The sequence below is a fragment of the Pteropus vampyrus genome, unplaced genomic scaffold (genome assembly GCF_000151845.1).
Source record: "Pteropus vampyrus isolate Shadow unplaced genomic scaffold, Pvam_2.0 Scaffold169, whole genome shotgun sequence".
NCBI lineage: Eukaryota > Metazoa > Chordata > Mammalia > Chiroptera > Pteropodidae > Pteropus > Pteropus vampyrus.
Window position 1 is genome coordinate 2478902 of NW_011888950.1, and position 24152 is coordinate 2503053.

General features: G+C 41.2%; 1 protein-coding gene across 1 annotated transcript in view; it reads right to left on the reverse strand.

Annotated features, from left to right (window-relative positions):
- The window catches only part of MAP2K6 (mitogen-activated protein kinase kinase 6), a 105024-nt gene extending 81657 nt beyond the window's left edge, over positions 1-23367 (reverse strand). Inside the window, exon 1 of the mRNA XM_011370406.2 lies at positions 23058-23367. Within this exon, the coding sequence (XP_011368708.1) occupies positions 23058-23073 (16 nt within the window). The 5' untranslated portion in view covers positions 23074-23367. The remainder of the gene's footprint in view (positions 1-23057) is intronic.
- Positions 23368-24152: the final 785 nt, after the last annotated feature.

Consider the following 24152-nt stretch of genomic DNA (forward strand, 5'->3'; position numbering starts at 1 on the left):
CCTTTTACCTCTGATCTTTATCTATGATTCTGAAAATCGTTCACAAATCGAGGCAATGCGCCTTCATTTAAAATTTCACTTTTGTTACACGAACTAGAATTAGCTCCTGACAGACGTAGCTAAGGCTGAGCCAGCCCTTTTGCTTCTGAGGTCAGTAAGTAATCTAAGACTTGAGAGTTTTCTCTCCACTGCTTAACTTCCCCGAGTTGAGTTTCCTTCCTCTATCTGAGTTGGTAAAATCTTTTCCTGGTGCAAATGCACTTTGGATTTCCCATAAGTCTCCAGCTAAAGAAAACTGGTGGCATGCGTACAATGGCCAGCTTAGAGACTGCAGCGGACATTTGGCCTCTGAGTCCCCTTCCTATGTTTGGACAGTCCTCCATCTCACGAAGCAGAGTCTGCCACCCATGACAGAAGCTAAAAGTGCCGCATGCCCACCTTCCCAGGATCCTTTGCACTAAAGGAATGGGCCCAGGGCAATCACTGTAGACTTGGGATCAGTCTCTAGTGGCGCAAACAGGCAGGGACAGCCCAGGGCCCATTTCAGCACCTGACGCTAGTTGTGGCAGCTCCATCCAGGTGGGGAAGCTTTATGGGCAGCAGTTCTGATGACAACCACATCTCGGGTCTGGCCGTGGTGGTACAAGCTTCAAGCTGCCTGTCTGTGCCCACTGGGGGTAGCAGTGGTGTCTGCCCCAGCCCCTTTCTGAGTGTATCTGGCGGCTTTGTTCCAGCTCTGTTGCCTCTGATTCTAGTTCTCTGGCCCTCTGGCAGCTTTTATGAGCTACCCCAAATTCTTTCAGTGGATTCCTCTCCTTCCAAGATTGGCAGGAATTAATTCCTATACCTTTTGACAGCAAACTCTCATTGACACAGAAATCATCTTAAAGCTAAGATGATTTTAAGATCATCTTAAAGACCAGGAGAGCACCCTGCTCCACCCAGAAACTTTCAAATGAGGTACCACTAAACCTCATGACCCTATTCGACCTCTCCAGTCACAGTGTACATCACACAGCAAGCAGAGGGACAGAAAAGGCTAAAAAAAAGCCTGAGAATAACGAAACTGTAGTTCGATGGTACAGAAAGATTTAGAAGGTAGATTACTTAACAATGTTTTAGGATCAACTTTATTCAGGCATCTCATATGGAAGTAGAATGAGGTACTAAAGGAAGAGTACAGGCTTTCTAATCACACACAAAAAGTCTGAATTTTTGTTACTCCATCGCCTTCTCGTCTCCAGTGCCCTAAGGGCAGTGCACCCCAGACCTAACGCGGTGGTACCACAAACTTACACAGCTCGGAGGACATGCATGTCCGGGCCTCCTTCACTTTTCCTACACTCTTCACTCTGACTACAATGTGTTCTCATGGCTGGTAAACTCTTATTTATCCTTCAAAACCCAGCTCAAATGTCATTTCCATCGTGAAGCTTTCCTAATGCTCCCTACATTAATCATTTCTGCCTCTGTGTTGTTGGAACCTCTACTGAGTCCATTATACTGCCTTTTTAAAAAATTCTATCAGTCATTTCCCCACCCCATCCCCACTCTACCTGTGACCATACAGGACAAGCGAACAGAAACAGGACAAAGCAAGAAAGGTACTTAGAGAGGCACTCGCTCTCAAGCACAAGTGCATAAACTGGTCCTTACTATTTTTTCCAGTTCAGAGCCTATCATAGAAAAAGCACTAAGACTCTTGTCCATTGAACGGCGAATAATACAAGAAAATGTACATGATTCAGAGAACATTCATATGAGATAGAGAAGGCAGTGTCTGCAACTGCCACAAACAGGTTGAAGAACCTTACTGAAGACACTTCGCCCGGCCAAGTGGGAAGAACAGCATGGTGCCTTTCATTGCCACAGTCTACGGCTCTGCGACTCCAAGTTCAAAGGAAGTTCACAAAGGAAGAGATCAAGACAGGAAGGATAAGTCACAGGAGGATAGGTCTGGCACTTGAGCTGAGGCCTGACAAAGACGCAAGATTTGAAGGAGGGAAGAATGGCCGATCTAAGAATAGGCACCAAGTATGGGAGGGGTAAGATAAGTTACAGGAAAATAAAGAGAAGAGGCCGACTAGAGAAGAGGATGCACTTAAGGGAGTAAAAAAAAATAAGCTGAATATAATGTGGAGAGTTTGGGTGAAAAAAAGACAAGAAAACACCCTGGAAAACCAGATAGGGTAATTCTGGGTCTTGCACCTGAGCAATAGGATAGAAAATACTGTTTTAAATAACAGTTGGTAGACCGAGAGCTACAATTCCTAGTGTCCATTAGGTGCCAGGCCATGTTTAAGTATAATGTGTTAAGCGATCTCATTTAATTCTCAAATCAAGCCTCTGCAGGTGCTATTATCATCATCCCATTGTGCAGATGCGGACACTCAGATTTAGTGAAGTATTCAAGGTCGCACAGCTGCAAGTGGCAGAACCAGATTTAATTCGCCCTTTGTTGCCCTAAATACACCCAAGAGAAGCGGAACCTCATATGGGGTGAGGGCAGGGGTAGGGTTGGCAGGTATGGTCAGAAAAGCCGGCCCGAGAGAATGTTGTCCTCCGCCTGTGCAAGTTCAATACAAAAAAGACCTTCAGAAGACAGGGTGAGGTGGGGCAGGGAAGGGTGTGGAGGAGGGCACACACAGGGGCGTGGGGTGCAGCGTGGGGTGGGGGAGATAACTTTAGGTACTTAGAAAGCAAAGGTAACATCACTCAGGAGAAGCAATGGCCCTCAGATCAGAACGACTGGGGTTCGATCTCTGGTACCACAGCTTCTTGACTGACATATCCTAGAGAAGTAATTTGACCCCTGCCCCCAAGCTTCAGTTCTCACATCCCTAAAACAGACAGAATAAACCTGACTTTATATTTATCATCTCAGAGCCTTCTTCACAATTCCATTGAGTGTTTGACTATCACAGACATCTAATACATGGTAACCTTGTTATTACTCAGAATAGATGAAGCCATGAAGGGACAGATGCAGAGAGAGATGGAAGGTCGGGACATGGGTGTATGCTGGAGGCGTGTCTTATTTAGTCGGGTCTGATGTTTTTCTCAAAGACGCAAACTCATCTTGAAAGTGAGGAAGGCAGAGAAAGCGGAGACCTCACAGGAAAGCAGATGAAACAACTTTCTCTACAATTCTCAAAACATTAAAGCAGAAAGGGGCCTGAAGAAAAATTTAATTGAATTCTTTTCCTGCCTCCATTTTACAGATGAGGAAACAAGCAAATGTGTTCCCTAAAGGGACAGATAGGAAATATGTTAGGGTTTGTGGCCCACAGTTTCTGTCCCAAAAAACTCAACTCTGCCACCGTAGCACGAAAGCAGAGATATTACACAAACAAATGAGTGTGTTTGTTTGTGTAATATCTACCCCTGCCCTCACAGAAACTTGAACTCCATATGATATTCACGTGCCACGAAATACTCTTCTTTTGATTTTCTACCATTTGAAAATGTATAAACCATTTTCGTTTGCGGGCTGTCCGAAAACACACAGTGGGCCACAGTTCACCAGCCCCTGCCGTGCTGTGGTTCAAAGCTCATGCTAAAGATAGACATGACTTTGAGTTTTTCCCCCACAATTTACTAGGCGTGAAACTTCAGTTATGGTATTTAGTCTTCCAACATCTCATTTACAGACTCATTTATAAAATGCGGATAAAAATTATACCTATTCTGTATAATTTTTGTGAGGATTAAATGAGATAATGCGTGTAAGAGAGCTTAGCAGAGGGCCTGGTTCAAAATCAAACCAAAACAACAAACAAAATGCTAGGCCCAGGGAAATGCCGGCAACAGTTAACAACTAAGCCTCGTCCCCACATATTCCTTTCAATGCCTTTCCAGTCCCATAGCCATTGGTAGACTTGGCTTTCCAAGATGTCAGATGTTCATAAATATGTAATCCAGCAGACTGAGAAAGTCCTCTGACCTCTGGGCAATGGCTCCCCATCCCTGAGATTCCACCATTAGAAACCTACTACTGTTTGCCACTTCGTGAGGCAAAGTCCCCTGGATGAATTTTGATGTTCTGTTAGCTACATTTATATATAATTTATTGACTACTTTTAAAGCAGTCCCCCAGATGCTAGACTTTAATAGGAAATATAAAGAAAGAAAAACAAAGTGACATACCCATACAATGGAATGCTATTTAGCCATATAAAAGGAATGAAACACTCATACTCGCTACAACGTGGCTGAACCTGGAAAACATTATGCTAAGTGAAAGAAGCCAGATACCAATGGCCACACATTGTATGATTCCATTCATAGGAAATCTCTAGAGTAGGCAGATCCATGGACAGAAAGTAGATTAGTGGTTGCCAGGGGCTGGGGAACGGGGAGGGACTGCTCAATGGGAGTGACTGCTTTCCATCTGTGGTGATCAAATGTTCTGGAACTAGAGGGTGTTGATGGTTGCACAACCTCGCGGATATACGAAAACACACAGAACGCGTGCTGTAAAGTGACTGAAATGGTGAGTTTTATATTATGTGCATTTTACCACAATAAAAAAACATACATATATATATAGAGGGAGAGCAGATGCATGAGAATTCTGCAGGTGTGACAAGTAGTTCTCATTTGAGAAGTGAGAAGAGAGGCTAAGAAAAGGGAGACTGAATTCACCAAAGACCACCTTAGTGCACTCTGCAAGTCAACATAAGGCTGACCCTGCGCACTGCTAATAAATAATTTATCCAAACGATACTTCTTGAGCACCTACTACGCCTGGTTCTGAGGACAAAACGGTAAACAAAATGAAAAAGTGTTTCTAAAAATTCTTTCCAACCTATCATGAACCAGAGCAAAAGCCCCATCCAGTCATTTATAAAAATACATGCAGAATACTTACTGTAGAGTCATTATTTAAAAAAAAAAAAAAAAAAAGACAGCATTTCTTCACTAATTAATGCTCATCTTAAGACGGCCTGATAACTAGCACATCCAACAATAAGAAAAAGCAAGCAGATGCTCTTTGGATCAAAAAAATCAAAGGACTGTGCTCTTGGAGGGGGATGGCAAAAACTCCAGGGTAAAAGGATGGAATTTAGATGAGATCTGTTAATTTGCAAACCTGTTATCTTTCCAACGCTAAATCTCTACAGAGGACAGAGAAGTGTGACAGCTGTTCACTTCTTTGAAAGTGTTGTTTGCAGTCTAACAATCTAACACTGTTGGCAGCACATCTAATTTTTAAATCAACTCCAAATGATTGGAATATATTTTAGGCTTTTTTTTTTTTTTTAACTTTTAGGACCATCAGATCTAAATCAACCCATAAAGCTGATACTGTTCTTTTCTCGAAGACTTCGTAACCTCTCTTGGTCATGTAGCCACGCGTTTATAATTCACATAAAGAACAAGTTCTTCTTCGAGCTCCATTATTTACCTTTTATTCTTAGCAGAATGAAAATGGGTAAATACATTTTGGAAGATAAACAAGAATCCAGTTCTACATAAATTCGGGTTACTATTCAAGTGTGATTTAAGTAGTTAATTTCTTTCAAACATCTATCCAAAACAATAAAACCACAGGTGATTTTCTCAAGCCAACTGGAATGGAGGAAAGGCAAAATGTTTGAAATATCTCATCTGCTAGTATTCATCCTTCTTAATTTTATATTTGCCCCATATATATCTCTGCATCCTCCTCATGTTTCGGCCTTAATATATCTTCCCAATCAAACCAGGCATTTCTTTAAAACAACAGAACAAAGAGACCAGTTATGAGAAGAGGAAACTTGAGGCCCAGGGAGGTGAGATGAGGTAAATGAGAGCACAAATCTAATTAAAAATACGGATAACTGGTTAAGATTTTTTCTCTGATTTGTTGCTAAGAACTATGTAAGGCTGTAGATATACGTCGGAAATCGTTCGTTTATAAAAAAAAAAAAAAAGAAAGTTGAAAAATAATAGCAGCTGCTTTATAAAATGTGGAAAAGACCACCTTAGGTCTGGTTCTGCTTTTCCTCATCACCCAGGAGCCGCCCCTGCCCACTGAAGTTCTGTAAGTCTCCAGAATCACAGAGTATTCATTTTCCTCCTTCCGAGAACAATACCGGCTTCCAAAGGTCCTGACAGGTAGAATCTCTAGCTCTCGGACATAGAGGCTGGGGTTTCTGTCCTGTAAAACGTCCAGAACAGCAGGCCCTCAAATGTGAGTAGCACGCGCATGACCTCATGGAAGAAGCGAACTGAGATGAGCAGACAAGATCCCTGGGTGTGGGCAGGCAGGAATGTCGAGTGAGTTAGCTAAAAACACACAAAAAAGCAGGGTGGGAGACAGGCCCATATGAATGAAAACCGTATAATCAGACCTCAAGGCATACCCTGGGAACCGAGGCAACTGCCAGTAAAATGTCATTATGAGTTGAGTCATCAAATGGCAATTAAAGAAAACTGTGTTCAATACTAGTCAACCCCTGCAAGCTCTCTTCGCTATCAGGGTTGATAGCTTTTTCCTCCCCTAAATGATAAAGAAAGTTCATCATAGACTTGCCAAAGGAAAGCTCTTCGATGCCATTTTGGCTCTCCATTTCATACCGAGCTCAGAATATTAACAAAACCTGTTGCTAGGGGACATAGAAGCATAGTTGAGTCTAAAATACAAAATTATATTAAATATAGCTGCTGGAAGAAACCCTCCCTCAGTCGTACTTCACACTGGGTATCTGAGTCAGGCTGTGAATGCCTTCTGAACCACAAGGCCTCCCATACCTTGGCCTTTGCCTATTTTTCCTACCTCATCTCTCCGCTCTGCTAGATGACCCCTACATTCCAAACACACAGGCTTTAGGACTTCCTGGACACTAGTACCACTTCACAGTGCCCCACAGACCAAAGCCAGGTTTGCTTTGGCTCCCCACGCCTGATCTCCAACTCTCCCATTCATTTTCCAAGATCCAAGCAATTACTCATTCTTCCTTTGAGCTACCACTAAATCATAAATGTTGATACACACTTTTCTGCCATCAGATGGGAGCTTCTTGCAAGCAGACATCATCTCTCTGCACAGTCCCTGGTACCTCGCTGTGAATCACGCTGAGAAGTATCTAATCAATGTCCGGGGCATGACTAAATGGATGAATGGCTGCATGCACGACTGAACAGACCCATTCAATCATCTGATGACCGTGGAGTAAACAGAGGTCTTGATTTCCACCATGCCTGGTACCCTCATTTATTTTTTCTTTAAAATAAGGGGTTTAAGTTTCTGTCTTTATAGGAAGAATACAAGGGCTCCCTAGAGAGTCAAAGGTTGGCTTAGCATCAAGATATACCTGGGATGCTAACAGCCCAGATGTGTCAGGGGATCTGCCTTCCAGACCTAGCTCCCCATCACCTTGGCCTTTCGTTACTTAATCTCTCCTGATCATAACTGCTTCGTCTATAAAATAAGATGTTCAGCTTGGATCATTTTCAAGGTCCCTGTTAGCTGTAACATTTCATGGTTCTAAACTCTTTACACCTTGCCAGCTCTCTCTTGCCCAGACTCTAGAGCACATAACCTCGGCAACTGTCACATCATCAAAACACTAACCTTGTATTTGTCACTCGGCCATCAGAGAGCACCTTTTCTGTGTTGTTCTTTTGGTACAACGGCTCTGACTGTTCACCAAATGATATAATGCTCTTTTCACTGCTCAAACGACCTCCTTACAAAGGCAACCAGCAACAGAACAAATGATAGTGGATACGGTCTGGGCCTCTTCCGCTCACAAAGAGAATCTAAAGAGATGCATCACCTTCCTTAATAGCCAAGTTCTTTATGATTAATAGTACACAAATATAAAAATCAAATAACACCACAAGTTACAATGCTGTCAAAGCTTCATTCACATTTAAGTAGCCAGATTTACAGTTTTCATTTTTTCATGTATCTCCTTCCCTCTGGCTTTCTTATGTCGATCCATTTATCTGTCTCACTTATACAGCCTTGTTTCTACAGTACCTCTAAGTGGCCAGTGGGCCAAGGGCTCAACTCTTGTATATATGGGGATAAACACCTGACTTGGGTCCAGCAAACCCAGCAGCCACTCATCATCAGAAAAAAAAAAAAATTTTTTTTCTTCTGAGAGAGAATTTGATCTGAGAGCAGAGAATGTAACTAATCAAAGAATGGTGGGTACGAAAATTACAAAGTCATATAGATGCAGGGCTGGTAGTAGCTCTTTTAAACCATGAGCATAGTATACTGATGAGTGAGCAAAAGCCTGATCTGCCAGGGAAAGCAGAAAAAGACTCAGAAAAGCAGAATGAGGGCCCCAGGAAAGGGAGAGCGTGAGAAAGACGGAGTCGGGAAATGCAGGCTCAGCAGTACCTCCCGCAACCGAATTCAGTGAAATTCTCTCTAATACTCTTTGACTTGAGATAAAACACACACAAATGCACAAACACATACACATATATATACATATGTTACATATACATATGTAATATATATATATATATATACACATAGGTATATTTTTACCTATTCCTCCTGGGCCACGGGCATCTTTCCAGTAATGTTACCCCCCTCTCCTCATAACTTATTGCATCAGGTAGGTATCTGTAACTTACGCGATATCCTTATTATTATGCAATAGGGTGTTTCTATTTTTCACTATTTTGACGTGCCAGTTACATAGTGGAAAAACATGAACTTTGGAATTGAAAAGAACTAGGTTCAAACCCCAGTTCTGCAATCACCACCTGTATGATCTCAGGCAAGTCATTAACCTGAGTTCCAATTTCCTCCTTTGTAAAATGGGGGTGATTTTTCCTACCCCTCAGGTTTTTATGAAGAGTAGAGCTAATGAATAAAGTGCTGATCAGAAAGCCTTGCACATAGTAGGCACTCAAAAAAATCACTGGCTTATTACAGGATAGATTCTCATAGACGCTGGATGGAAGGGAATGGAGAGGGTACAGGTAGGTTCCTGATACCGCCTAGTTGCTTTCGCGAAGACCGTCTATGTCCCCTGATACCCTTTCAAGAAAGAAGGGCGCCAGCAGCTCTCCTCCGGCACCGCCCGGAACTAGCAGGACGCAGGGCCACTTCTGCCCCTTAGACTCTGCTTAATCTCCTAACCTGAGAGAGAAAAACCAGTAGCTGGTTTCAATCAGCCTTAAGCCAAATGGCCTGACACTCCAGCTGGTTCTCTCTTTCCTGTTTTCCTCTGACTCTGCTGGTCCCACTTAGAGGGCTGTGTGCAGGTACTCAGTGTGGAGATGCGTCTGGGCTTGTTTTAAACAAGCTCCGAGCGAGTTTCTGTTGCTCTTTTTCTGAGTATCCTTCTACACCCAGGTCTCCTCTTATGCATCATCACACAATAGCCAGAGGAACAAAGGCTGCTTCTGAAGCTGCAAGAAGCAGGTGAGGGGGATACTCACTTCTCACATGCAGGGCTCGTATGGAATAAAAAGTATATTCATGCTTGGATCCTGCACCCTGGTATCCCGGATCCTTTCGCTCTTGGATCCCTGCTTTCCAACTGACCTCCCTGCTTTTAATTTCTCTCTTCCCCTTCCATGTTGACTCAGCCAATTCCTGGCTCTCTGCCTCACTTCTGCTGCCTACCTGCTCTGCTGTTTGGATCACCACTCCCAGGATGATCCACTGACTGAGCCCTAAAAGATGCCTTACCTTCCTGCGGCTTTTTCTGGGTTGCCCGTTTGGCCCCTGCACTTGAAACATGCCGCCGGCAACACCCTGGCAGAACAATGTGACAGGCGATGGATATCTGTTCTAAGCTGGAAATGTTCCTTCCCACTGACCTTACCCCCGACCACTTTACACAACATGTCCTGACAATTTTATCCCTCACTGTTCTCCCTTACTGAAGCTCATCCTGGTATTTTTATACATAATTTTATGCTAAACATACCCGGACCACATTAAGAAAATAAAACTGCCTATTAACTGCATTAAGTATACACATAGCTGAAAAGACCTTTCATTAACAATCGATATCGCGAGAGCTTGGTTATGCTCGAGAAGTTTTTTTTGTTTTTTTTTTTTTGTTTTTTTTTGTTTTTAAGGCTTACAGGTCTTTTCTAAAAACAAGCTTTGCCGGGCTACAGACCCTTGATTCTTACTCCCGTTCCTTCTTTAGCTTTGTTCCATTAGGATTAGAACCGTTTGTTACAGAGGGGAGCGTGCCCCTTCCCCTCCAACTCCAAGCACCTCCTCTGTGTACACGAAAGCTGCTGTGACACAGCCAAGGCTGTTTTCCTGTCTCGTTACCACTAAACACTAATCAGTTTGGGGAATCAATACAGCAACAGCATGTTTGTGCGGCCAGCGGGCTTCCGAAATTAACAGCCCAGCCCCGCCACACACACACACACACACACACACACACACACACACACACACCCCATTCAGAAGCATCCAATCTGTCGTCAACTGTAGAAAAGTAGGAGAAAGAGCAGGTAGGCTGCTCAAGGACCTGATGGCAGTCTCTCTTTGACCTGCTTATTTACCGCACTGAAAGTTCATCGTACTGAGTGAACGTCCTTCGCCCTTCGCCTTCCTCCTTTTCCCAGCTGCATCTTGTACAAAAACGTCCATGCACATCACTGAGTAGCATCATGTTCGTCTGCCCGTGTCACCGGTCGAATGCGCCCCCCATCATCCCTGTGTTGAGTCTTAACCTCCAGCACCTCACAATGTGCCTTCCTTGGAAACAGGGCCATTGCAGATGTCATTAAGTTATGACGCGATCACGCTGGATGAGGGTCAGCCCTCAAGCAGGGCTGGTGTCCTCGTGAAAAGGGGGAATTTGACACGGGAACACACACAGGGAGAGCACCATGCGGACGTGAAGCCACAGACCTGGGCCACGAGTCTGCAAGGGATGGGATGCCCAAGATTGTCAGCAAAGCACCGAAAGTGTGGGACAGATTTTTCCCCTGCAGCCTTCAGAAGGAACCAACCCTGTGGCCGTGTTGATCTCAGACTTCCGGCTTCCAGAACCGTGAGACACTCCATTTCTGTTGTGGGAGACACTCAATTTGTGGTAGTTTGTTAAGGCATCGCTAGCAAACAGATATACATCCTGCTAAACCGTGAGCTTCTCTTCATCTTTGTACTCACCTAACACAGTGTCAGGCACAGATCGTTTAATTTTGTCAATAAGGTCTGTTATTCAACCAAGAAATATACGGCCCTCTGCCCCCCACCCATCCCCTCTGCACCCTCCCTACCTGGCTAACGCTGACTCCCTTGTTCTTAGATCACATCAGAAAAAAAAAAAAATGAAACTTTGAAAAAGGCATTCTAAGCCTAATGTATCAAAACTTCTCAATTTCATTTTTAAAGCAGAACTAAATCTGCATTTTTTTTTCACCACTACTTTACCTATGATACCAGAAACTCATTCAAGAACAAAGTCCCAAGCAAGCAAGAAGACTCGGCAAGCCAACTGAATGCGACGACATTGCTGGCGGGTCCTATCTACCTGCCTGGGTCATAGGTCCTTTTCAACTGCACAGCCAGGTGAGGCAAAAACTGCCTGGGGCTTGCCAGACTCTGCCTGGGTGACTCGGCTCACCACCTCACTTACCTCACTGACCCTGCGTTGCACAGAGTCGCTGAGGAAGGCGACTAAGTAAAAGTTACCCTGAGAAACAACCTATTGTGAGCTCTAGGGCTTACGTCACTGTGTCTTTGAAACCAAGATAATGTAAGAAAAATTCATTCAACCTATCGATTATATTAAATAGATTTGTATTTTAAATGGAATTTTTCTGAAATAAAAAATACACTCCCCAAAATTTATGAACTCCCTTGCCCGTATCCAATATTGTGCCTGAGAAGGCGAGTTTGGTACAACAAAGAATGCCCATCGGGAGCCCTGCTCTTAAGGTGAGTAAAACGAGAATTCAGAAGTACATTGAACAGTTTTCTTCCTCCTTCACTGACTTCAGATGATTCTAGAAAAGGGAAAAGCACAAAGAAATGGAAAAGGCAGGTTGGCAGGTTTTGAAAAATGAAAATTACAGCTGTGGCCATGCTCTGGAAAATATTCCCTGACTTAGCTAGACGCTGATTATTGAACCAACAGCTTGCTTATGTAATTACAGTGTGCCTATAAACCCAGTCGATATGATGATATACTTGTTTAACTATTAACCTCTAGATTTCCTGGAGTTTCCACAATCCAAAAACACCTAAAAGTACAAGATATGATATACTCCATTTATTAACCTATTGTGATTATAAGCAATAACTACAGTATATAGCTTGGTAAGAAAAAGGAAATTCTTAGAAAACACAAATAAAGTCTTTTAAGGTCCAGTATTTTGCTACGGCATCTTCTCTCTTATTCTTCTAACTTCTAAGAAATTGTTCTGCCTATATTTACATTCTATTAGTGCTCCTGGATACTTGAAATCAAGACCCCTTCTCATACCTATTTGGGATCTAGGACACAATTTCTTCATCAACTCTGGAAACCACGTTGATACTTCTAAAGTCATCGTAAAACCTTTCCTGATCTCTCTCTCATCCATAGGACCTCCCAACTCATGGTACCTCTTTTCCGAGCATATCTAGGATTCCAGCTTGTATTCCAGACATTTCTGTGCTTTTCTTACCTCTTACTAGACTATACACTTCTTAAGGGCTGAGGGGAAAGAAGAATGAAGCAAATCTATGTTCATGTTGAGCTTACTATAGAGCACAATGCCTCAGATGCAGATGTGCACTCAATAAATAATTATCGAATAAATGAATGCCAAGCACGGGGCAGAGCTAGTACTTATATGACCTTCCTTAATTTTCATAACGATCCGGGTGAGGAAACTGAAGCGAGAGGTGAAGTAGATTTCTCAAGGCTCAGATCTAGTAAGTGGAAAAGTGGAGTGGAATGCATTTGTCTAGTTCCAACTACCACAATGTCTTAAATAAATGTCATAATGACAGATCAGAAATTGACCTGTTGAATCGATCTGAACAAACCCCTTAACCAAATTCTCTCTTTAGATGTGTTCAGAGTCTTTAGGATTATTTTTTTTCAAATGGCAAAGGAGTTTGGGTGGAGAGAATACGCTTATAACATTTTCAAATATTACCGAAAGGCTGTCTCTGCATAGTCGCTGTAAAATGACTCCCGTGCTCTTTATCATTCTGTTCCCACAGGTTCTTCAGATTCTAGCCTTAGTCTTACCTCTAATTTACCCTTCCCAGGTGGGATTGGAGGAAGGAGAATAGAGAAAGGGAATAAATAACCTCTCGCTTAACATCAAGACCACCTATCTCTTCAAGAAGCTTCAGCACAGGATCATGAGAAACGACTCAAGCATACGTATCACTGTGCTGCTTTGGCTGGTGAGAAAGTCGAGAATCCAGCAGTTTAAGAGAAAATTCATTCCCAAAATTCTTCTACCACAAAAAGAGGTAATTCTAGTTCCTTCTGCACTGTCCTGTTACAAGAGGAAAACGGTGGAGACACAGGCTCATTCACAATTTCGAGGAAACTGTGTTTGTTACATTTACATAGAAATAACCCGGAAGAAAAGAAATCACCAAGCCAAAAGGGGGCTCTAGTATTCCTCTAGGCAGGTGCGGTGCCAAACAGGCCATGCTCTTGTTAACTGTTTTAAAACAATCTAACCAAGCTACGTAGAGAAACACGCAAAGTTTGGGGCTCCCTTCTTACAATCTATAAGACAGCTAATAGAATCAATATTTATTGCTGATATTTAACGTGAACTTCTGGTCTGTACAGACCAGTGTCTAGCAGTAATCCGATTATAACCAGCGTTCCTTCAGTTTGTACTTGGAATTCAACCTTAGCAGTCAGAATGAGTCAAAATCAGTATTCCATGATCAAGACACACTTAAAAGAACATGGCAAAAGGAGCCTACATATAAGCAGACACGGGTCAGCCCCTCCTAATTCCCACTACTGGCCCTGGTATGCCCGAATTCCCACAGGATCCATTCATGTGTTCTGTCCCAACCATATCTTTTAGGTAATCGGTTCATAAATGTGTTATAGAGTGAAAACTCTAGTGAAGAAACCAGGAGCTCAGGTTATGGGGTCAGACAGACCTTGATTAAAGCCTCTGCTCTGCCACTAGCAGGCCTGACATCTAAGGCAAGTTCCTTAACCTCTCTGGCCTCGGTTTGCTCATATACAAAATGATGCCATTTCATATACAAAATGGTGGCATCACCTCACCAGGCCCTAGCGAAGAGAATGAGATCACTCACTAAGCACAGTATCTGGAATGTAAAAAGAATCTGCAATGGCTTTCCCATCTGGGGTGGCAGGAATTAGCAACTCCTCGTATGTGACTTAAATTTACCTCATTCCAGATACAGCGAACAGATCTAGGCTCATCCTACAAAAGCTACTGTCTTCAGGTGGCTTCCACTCTCACCCTTTCCTTCCTTCATTTTCAGAAACTTTACCCTGACCTTCCCTTCTAAATATGCACAATATCCACAAATTAAGTGACTCTGTAAGCAAAAGGATACTCCTACCCTCCAAAAAGTACTGTCTACCCCAGGGTTTGGGCGGGGCAATGTGGGAAAATGGCTCTAACCTTTGTGGGAGATGAAAATGAGAAACGTCTGGGTACCACGGAGGCTGTCTTCTCAACCTTACACCATGCGAAAGAAAGGATGGAACCTCCGAGCTGGGTCAGGCTAAGAATCAGCAAAGCCAGGCATCAGTAGTGGCTTGAGAGTTGTTTTTAGTTTATTTGCTTTTTAAACAAAATATAGAATCAAGAAGGGGAGAATGAAGGGACAAAGAGAAGAACGAATCAGCAGCTTCTCAAGGGGAAGGTTGGTGGGGGGGGTGGGGTAAAGAACTATAAATCAAACAGGAAGAGTGCGGCTGTGGGGAAAGGACCCCAGGATGGGCTAAAGGAGACTGGTAGCTTAGTTCGGCGGATATGAGCAATGGCCTACGAATCTCATAACCAGGAGAAACACCGCTCGGACGTTTCCTGTGGGTGGGCCCCAGAGGTCGCTGGCTGAGGAGCGAGTGAGTAGTTATCCAGGTTAACAACTTCCAATTAAAGCAGAAGAGGAATGTTAATATGGGGCCCCATCATGAAAAGACTCCAGGCCATGATTGAGTCAAGTCATAAAGGGCAAGGTTATCAAGCTTTTCTTGAAAAGGTCCAGACAATGAATATTTTGGCTTTGTGGGACAGACGGTTTCCATCACAACTATTAAACTCTACCACAGCAGGGGGAAGAGCAGCCATGAGTAACATATAAATGAATCAACATAGCTGTGTTCTAATAAAACTTTATTTGTTGACTCTGACTTTGAATTTTATATAGTTTTCATGTGTCATGGAATGTTATTCTTTTGATTTCTTTCCCAATTAAAAATGTGCAAACTATTTTAGCCCACAGGCTGAACTTTAGAACAGGTAGGGCTGGATTTAGCCCTCAGGCTGCAATCTGCTGACCCATGGTTATGAGGATGGGGCCTGTGGTCAAACAGGCCTGGCTTTGCATTCTGCCTCTGCCGCTTACTGGCTGGCTACCCAGCCATGGGCCAGTGGGTTAACTGATTTCAGCCTCAGTTTCTTCATTTGTAAATGAATGATAACAGTATCTGTTACCATAGGATTTATGTAAAGTTCAAAAGCATAATGCATGAAGAGTGGCTGACATGAAATAAGTGACGACAGCATTGGGTGTGGGGGTAGGGGTTGTGATCAGCATCGAAATCTGGAGCTAATGATCTATAAAAATAAATAAATAAATAGGTGGATCCCAATTCGATTTAAGGAGGGATGTACAGAGTAGAAAATAAAACAGACGACAAGGTTTCCAGCCAGTGCCTATTGAACACTTCCACTCAAAACCGAGTTGGCCAAATTTCATGATTTATGATAGATTTCCTGCGTGTAGGTTATAACCTGAACATCCTCTCACTGTAGAAAGAACGGGTTTTATGGACAGCATACCAAACGGTATGGACCAGCTCAGGGAAGGAAGACCATCTGAAGCAACAGAGTGGGAAACATCACCGGGGTGGAAAGGGGGCAGCAGTGGCAGGGGCAGTGGTCGAGGAGGAAGTGGAGCATTGTTTCACTTGGGGGTTATCCATGCAAAGTTCCCTGTTTTGTCACAGGGCAGCCAGCTGTTAAAAACTTTCCGATTATCTCTGACAACCCTTCAGAGGCTCACGTTCAGAGGTAACTTACAAACCCACTCCTGAGACCAGCACGGGATGGAAGAATTCGCTCCAATCTCATCCCATTAGATTCTTTGGACAACTCATCTGCATATTTTTTAAAGGGAAAGTTATTTAGCCCAGGATCATGCAACCTTTAAATCTGTTTTAGAGGGCATTGGTAGGAGAAATGATACTTCTCTAGCCATCTTAAGTTGCTTCGTACGCTACCCATGCAACTTCCAAATAATCGAGCAAAGATATAATGGGAATGTTAACGTAAGCAAGGAAGCACAGGAAGAAAATTACATTATAATTTAGTTACCCCGAACCTCTTATGAACTGTAGGGGGAAAAAATGATAGAGATTCCTACTGATGAAAAATACTTTCATTGTCAGACATTTATTGAGCCGATAAACACAGTGCGAAAAGAGGTGGAGATAGTTGCAAAGATGTATGAGAAGAAATGTTAGCTACCCCGCAGGGGCTTTGAGAGATTGTCCAAAAAAGGCAAACAACAATTACAGTGGTTAAAACTTGCAGCTGTATAGTGTAGGCAATGAGAATTACCATGAGAGCATTTGCAAAATATCCTTTGGCAGAGAACTGGTAAAAAAAACCCACCACCACGATTAACATATCGCCATTTCTTGGGCACAGAAAAAGAACCCCTACTGATTGTCCCGTCGGTCCCCCTTGCCAGTCTGCTGCCCACAAAAACAAACAAAACAAAAAATGTGAAATATACTAAAGATCATGAGGAAAAAAATGTTTTGTAAATATGAACTACTAGTGTTTGTGTGAGGTTTAGTGAAAAGAATTTGGGGGCAGAGAATCAAGAAACATAAGTTCTACTTCTGGCTCTGTGTTCAGGCAAAACATCTCCAAGGCATCAGTTTGCTCATTTGTTAAAAGAGATGACTGGACTATTAAACTCCTTTCATAGCTCTAAATTCTATCAGTTATACCAAGATGCATTTATAAGCACATTTACTAAGGAAGGCTATGTTAAGAGTATGGTAAGCGTGAGACTGACTTATTTATCTTGTGAGGTCATCTAAGTGGATCTTGGCCTTAATTCTTCTAAAAAGTCTAATAAAATACAGTAAACCACTTTTATGATTAGACATTGCACGTGAAGCTGGAAAAAAAAAAGAATTATTCTGCAATGATGCACATAACACAACCATGTGCTCTGTAATAATTATTTATGAAACTAAAGAAAAACTACTTTTGCCTGTAGAGATAACTGAAGATAGAGAAAGAGAAAATGCAGTAATGTCCAGAAATAAGTTATTTTCCAAACTGGAATTTTAATCAGATCACTACATTTTTCTTATTTTTTATTTTTTTTTCATGAGTCTGGAAAGCTATAGACAATGTAACAAAATAAGTTTCTAAAATATGTGATGTTTACTTAACACATTTTGGTTAAAATTAAAATTAGAATTCATCATAGAATTAAATTGTTTAGATGCATGAAACCTAACTTTCAACCCATGATTACTTAAGCTTTGCAATTTTGGAATGTTCTGGCCTAACTCTGAAAATAATTTGATCCCAAGTTAAAATTTTAAAGATACATTTTATGAGAAAATTCAAATACATGAAACGCAAATGTTTAAAAAAGGGAAAAAACACGACTTATCACTAAAAAATGCAAACGAGAATAAAGCATTAATTCCTTTTATTAAATTGGCAGAAATTTTTTTCAAATTACTTTACCCAGGATGGAGGTAAAATAGGGATCGCCTTTCTGGAGAGCAATTTATTTGGCACCTTTTACCATGATGCTTAAAAGGAGAGAACAGGCATTTGAAAACACTGGTGGGAATAACAATGTTAGCTCTCTGAAGGGCAATTTGGCAATATATCCCATGCCCTCTGACCTAGCACTTCCTCTTCTAGGAATTCATCTTAAAGAGATAATAGGGCAAATGTGCAAAGATATGTGTTCAAAGTATTCTTTGAAGTTTCATTTATAGATGTAAAAAAGAAATTGAAACTATGTGAAAATCCAATGGGAGATTGATTAAATGGCTACATTCTTACCAATTAAAATAAGCACTTGTTAAAAAGAATACATGTGTACTAACATGGAAAGATATCCAAGATACATGTTAGAATATAAAGGTGCAAAATGTCATCTACAGTGTGTAAAACAGCACATATATGTATGTTTATATGTATGTATGTACAAATGCAAAGAGATAGTCACCAAAAAAGTTAATAATAATTAGCTCTGGGTAGTATGACTTGGAGTGATTATTTTCTTATTATGGATTTCTCTTTGGTTCGAATTTATTTTCAGTGAGTGCATGTCATTTTACAATAATTTAAAAACCTATTTTTAAAAGGGAGAGAAGAAAATGGAGAGTGGGGGAAAATTGAATATCCATGGAATTTAGTCTAAGGCCGTAGTATACATAATAATGTATGAACTGGGATGACCATCATGACAATATCCCTCGTATTGAAAGTTAACGGCACCCCCATATCGACTGCAGTATTATTTATGATAGCCAAGACATGGAAACAACCTAAGTGTCCATCAACAAATGAATGGATTAAAACAAATGTAATATATATAATGGATTATTCTTCAGCCATTAAAAAGAATGAAATCTTGCCATTTGTGACAACAGAAATGGAACTTGAGGGTATTACGCTAAGTAAAAGAAGTCAGAGAAAGACAAACAGCATGTGATCTCACTTCTATGTGGAATCTGAAAAGATAAAAGCAAGCTCACAGATACACAGAACAGATTGGTAGTCGCCATGGGGTCGGAGGAGGTGGCAGGAGCAAAATGGGTGGAAGTGGTCAAAAGGTACAAACTTTCACTTATAAAACTTCCAGTCAAGGGGATGGACCGTACAGCATGGTGATTATTGTTAACAATACTGTACTGCATATTTGAAAGTTGCTGAGAGAGTAATCTTAAAAGTTCTCATCACAAGAAAAAAATTCTGTAACTATGTATGGCGATAAATATTAACTAGACTTGTGATCAGTTCCAAATACATACAAATATTGAATCATGCTGTACACCCTGGAAGTAATATAATTTTGTAAGTTAATTATTCCTTAATTTAAAAAGTTAATAAACACTAGGTTCTATTTAAAGAAATACAATAGAATTGGATATTATGAATGTCCAAATATTTCACAGTATATTAGTAAGTGAAACAAAAGGTAACTAAACAGCCATTAATTATATACAAGCCATTAATTATATACAATTATATAAAGTTCTGTGTATGTATATATATGAATAAATCCCAAATTTATTCATATATATACATACACAGAACTTTAAAAACTCCAAAAGAATATATGCTAAATGTACACTGCAGTAACTAGTGATTTTTATTTTCTATTTTCCTTTTCTATGTTTTCAAATGTTTCTATAACGAAGCATTTTTTATATACTATTTTTCTTCTAAGTTTTAAAAATAGTCCATATAGATCTTCCAGATTTTAAAATACTGAAAAGTAGTTATAATAGTACTAATCTGCAAAAAACAAAGGGATGAGAATCTCAACCATTTCCTCTAGTATTAAATTACTACCAAGAGACCCCCCAAAAGCCCCTGCAGCGGACATGCAGCTGAATGCTGCACCAACACAAACAAGCTCAGGAAACCCAAGGTACCTATTCTGATTTTGTGTCCTGAGATGTACGAGGTTATAAAACACACTGGCTCAGATTACGGGCTAAGCATGACAAGTCTGTCTGGTGCAACCTAACAAAGGAATTTGCACAGAATGAGAAATGGACACATTTCATTTCCTGGGGTGGAATGCATTTCAAGCAAAGACCCCCGTGGTAGGGTCCTCGCCTATCACCCTCCTACACGCTTCTGCATTATGCCTTACTGACACGCATTTCTCATGGCACGACCGATCCACTACTATATTTTTGAAAGGTGAATGTTTTATTTTAAAATTACTTTTATAGGTGAATATCTAATATTTACTATGTTAAACTAAGATAAACTAATATTTTTACAGGGTGAATAAAGGGAGAAGTGAGAAAGAGTACATTTCAACAGGGTCAAACTTTTTGTATATTTTCAGGTGAACTGGAAGATGCCAGACGACCTCCCTCCTTCCTCTCCCTTCCTCCCTCCCTTCCCCCCGATCATTAAGACTGATAACAATAGCTTTTCTCTCCAGGGTAATGTAGATGACACATTTTTCCTGTAGCCTGTCTTCCTGTAAAGTGCAGGAATTCCTGCACTTTCTGGGTGCCCTTCCTGTTAACTTACATTTCAGATTTCCTCAAAAGGCATTCTACCACTTTAATATTTGAAAAATGTCAGCTCAACCCCAGACAGCTAATATAAACAAGCTGAAAAGCATACCACCTAAAGTTACAACAGTGGAAAACAAAATTTCTTTTTAAGAAATTCTTTCTCGGAATCTCTCTGTCGGTAAGACTGGAAAGAAGTAACCCAGTCCTTCCAGCTCCCAGGGAGTCTGTAATTCTTTTGCCTCTGCTGTGCCTTAAATTAGAGGTCTGTAAAACCGAATTATAGTGATCTAGAAAGTTCGTAAAGGTCCTTGAATTGAACATGTTGTTAAATTCTTCAATGCTATGAGGTTGTATCCACCTTTCACTTTTCCTCCCATTTCATTTGGTTACAGTATTACAAAGAAGTTTGGTGCTGCAAAAAAAAAAACATCTTGGCCATTTGAGAATACTGGAGCCAAATGAGGCCAATTCCACATTTAAAGTCCAGGCCAAGGCTCCTTTGCCATTTCTGAAATGATCACCTACTTCTATCAATAATTTTCCCCTTTAGACAGGAACCCATGTCCACACCACATATACCTTCCAAGCAGGACCCAATTAAGAAAACTATTTGGATAAATGGGAACTGATTTGAAGAACCACCAGTACCTGATCTATTATGGGCGTACCCATAATGAAAGGGTACCATGCTAACATCTCTTTTAGCGTCCTACCTCAAAAACTTGCTCTGCTAGGAGGGAGCTATCTTCGAAGTATGCCCAAAAAATGCAAACAGGAACCTGATTTAGTTTGGACCCTAGGGTCCAAAGATAAGATCACTATAACACCACTTCCCTCATGAAATCTTCCTATCTCCCAGAGAGAAGGTCTCTTTTATCTGTAAACTCCAACCTCGCCATTTCTCTTCTCTATCTATGCAAGTATCTTGTATTATAATGACTTGCTTTCTTTCAGCAATACATGCTTTCACGGACCACATGGTAAATTCCCTGAAGGAAAAAAAAGCTACATTTTAAATATTTTTGTATGCACCCAAACTCTGAGCAGTGTGCGTGTGTATACATACTTATACATACACACATACACATATATAGCGCAATATTTATCCATAAACTGAACTAAATGAATGAGTGAACGTATACCAAAATAACTAGATGCCACCCCTTTAATATATAAAGCATAAAATGCCCCTTCTGAGTTATTTCTCTGCTCAGTTAGGAGACTGTAGGTTTCCCCCATATTCACGAACCTCTACACCTCCAATTGCTAATCCCTAGCTTCTTCAGCGCTCTTAAGCTTTTTAGACATCCACTCTCCCATAATACGCAAAGAAAAGCAGATCCCTACTTTGAACTCTTGAGAATACGTATCACTTTCTTCTCAGGCTGAGATGTATGATTGATTCCCACCCGGTAGAATTAAAAAGTGGTTCAACAACTCTAAAAAAAAGTGGCAAAAGCTTACGAGACACTTTCATCTCACCAGGTCTTACTCCTCACACTTATAATAGTGCACACTTGCCTCAGGGAGCCTAACTCACATGGTGCTTAAGTCACCTCTTCAGTCCATACATTCTCATATGCCATATGCTTTCTCTGGTAAAGGATTTGTTCTGAAACAAGTAACTTAGGGTCCTGGAGCACCTGACAGCACCCCTGCTCTCTGACACCATGTCAGGGATTTTATTTTATTTTTTAATCCCCTCCCCAACATGACATTAAACCTGCAAAACACACCGTGTTAAAAAAAAAAAAAATTAAGAAAAAGGACAAAAACACAAAAAGCATCACCCTAAACTTCTGACCTATTCCAGCTGACTAAATATATGCAATTACACATTTAAAATATTTAATCATGGTTGTTAATAAAACAACAAACTCCCCATGTTAGCATAGCGCTTAAAAGTATAGTTTTTCTCCCAATATCCCCCCCACCCATGCAACGCATCTCCCAAATGGAAAGACTTATAAAACATCAGTGTCTTCACTCCGCCTCCCAAAAACGGGAACCAAAAAACAAATAAGGGAAAAGGCAAAAACCCCGAAAAAAAAAAACTTTCCGCCTTTTTTTTGTAATATGTTATTATTCACACTTCACCTTTACTTCCTTTAAATATCAAAAGTTGCTTAATGTTCAAAGCGTTATCAATGGAAATTTAGCTAAATACTGGCATAGCAACAGCTCATTCCCAAAGGAATATAAGATTACAATAATTTCCTACTAGTTTAACTCAAGTTTTACCTTTCATCTTTATCCACACTTTTTAAAAGTTTGTATTTCAGTTGCACGTAAGATTACTTATAATATGTGTGCATACTAAAGAATTTTACAATTATATAAAGCATTACACATTTAGACGCTACCAACCTGCTCTATCTCTCCTGACTGTGCAAAAGGCAGAAAGAGCTCAGTAATCCTAGCAGAAGAATGCAAATAACGTCAATGCACAGCTGAACTGCAAGCCCTGCCTTACAGGAACTCTCTGTGTCTGCAAAAAAAAGACACATACTAAACAGGAAATGCAACTGAGCTGTGGAAAACCTCAAACTTAAAAATGCAATCGCTAGGCGAAAATTGCATCCATGCATTCATAAATGCATGCACAACCCTTTGCATTTTTTGCAAGTAATGCAAACAGGCTCTTCTTACCTTTCGACTGAGACATTTTCCCCTTTCCTTTGATGGGGGAGGGGAGCACAAAAGACTTTGCCTTGCTTCTCTTCTGTAGCTAGTTTTGCAACAAAGATGCAAGCTGCAGGCGTGCAATCTTCATGCAAGTGGAGTTTCTCTTGATCGATGCAGCAGATGGACTTTCAGGGAATCAAGATGGAAATGCACACCTTGCAAAACAGACTGGAAAGTGATTTTTTCCCTCAGTTGCAACGTTAGGGAAGGCTGTGCTGCAGCTACATGATGGGCCAGGGCTGGCAGCTAAAAGCTCCAAACTTGGAACTGAGTATCTTGTGCGCAGACGTCCTTCCTGCGAAGGGCGCGGGGGCCGCTGGGTAATGTAGTTCCGGAGCAGAGTCCACTGGGCTCTGATTTAAGGAAACGTGTTGGCGCGGGTCGCTGAGCGAGTTCACTGGGTGCGACAGAGATTGCCCAGATAAGTCAGACACGCACTCTGTAGTAAGTGGTGGGCGAAAAACGGCAAAGCCAAGGGGGAGGGAGTGTTTTTGTTATCGAAAAGCCCCTGAAACAACAGCTAAAGCATATTGTGTTGGCTGTAAAGCTTTTGGCTCGATCAGAAGGTCCGTTTGGGCGTTTAGAGTTTGCAGGAGCACCTGTTGTATGTACTCTTCCTGCCTGTAGATGTTTTAACGCTCACACCTCCATTTTTAAAAACATTTTTTCTCGCTTGGGGAATTTGTTGGTGACTTGGCTGGCTAGAGAGAGGTAAGGTTACCTTTGCAACTGCAAAGATGCAGAGTTTTATTTTGTAAGAAGTGACCCAGGGCGGTGATTTTAAAGGAATCTAAAATTCACGAGTGAGGGCGGAGTGGGAGAGTGGGTTTGGGGAGTTCTCATTTCTTGAAAGGTTAAAGAGGAAGTTCCGCTTTGCTTTTTATATATCAAAGCTAACTTTATCAAAGTTAAAATACTTAGATGCTTTTTTCTCACCTGGGGGGGAGGAAAGTCCCCGACTTAGGGGAGAAAGTGGGTGGTAATCTCAAATTTACAAAGTCAAGTATCTTGAATATCTTCAAAATTAACACATTTGTTGAGCTCCTGACGTATGCCAGG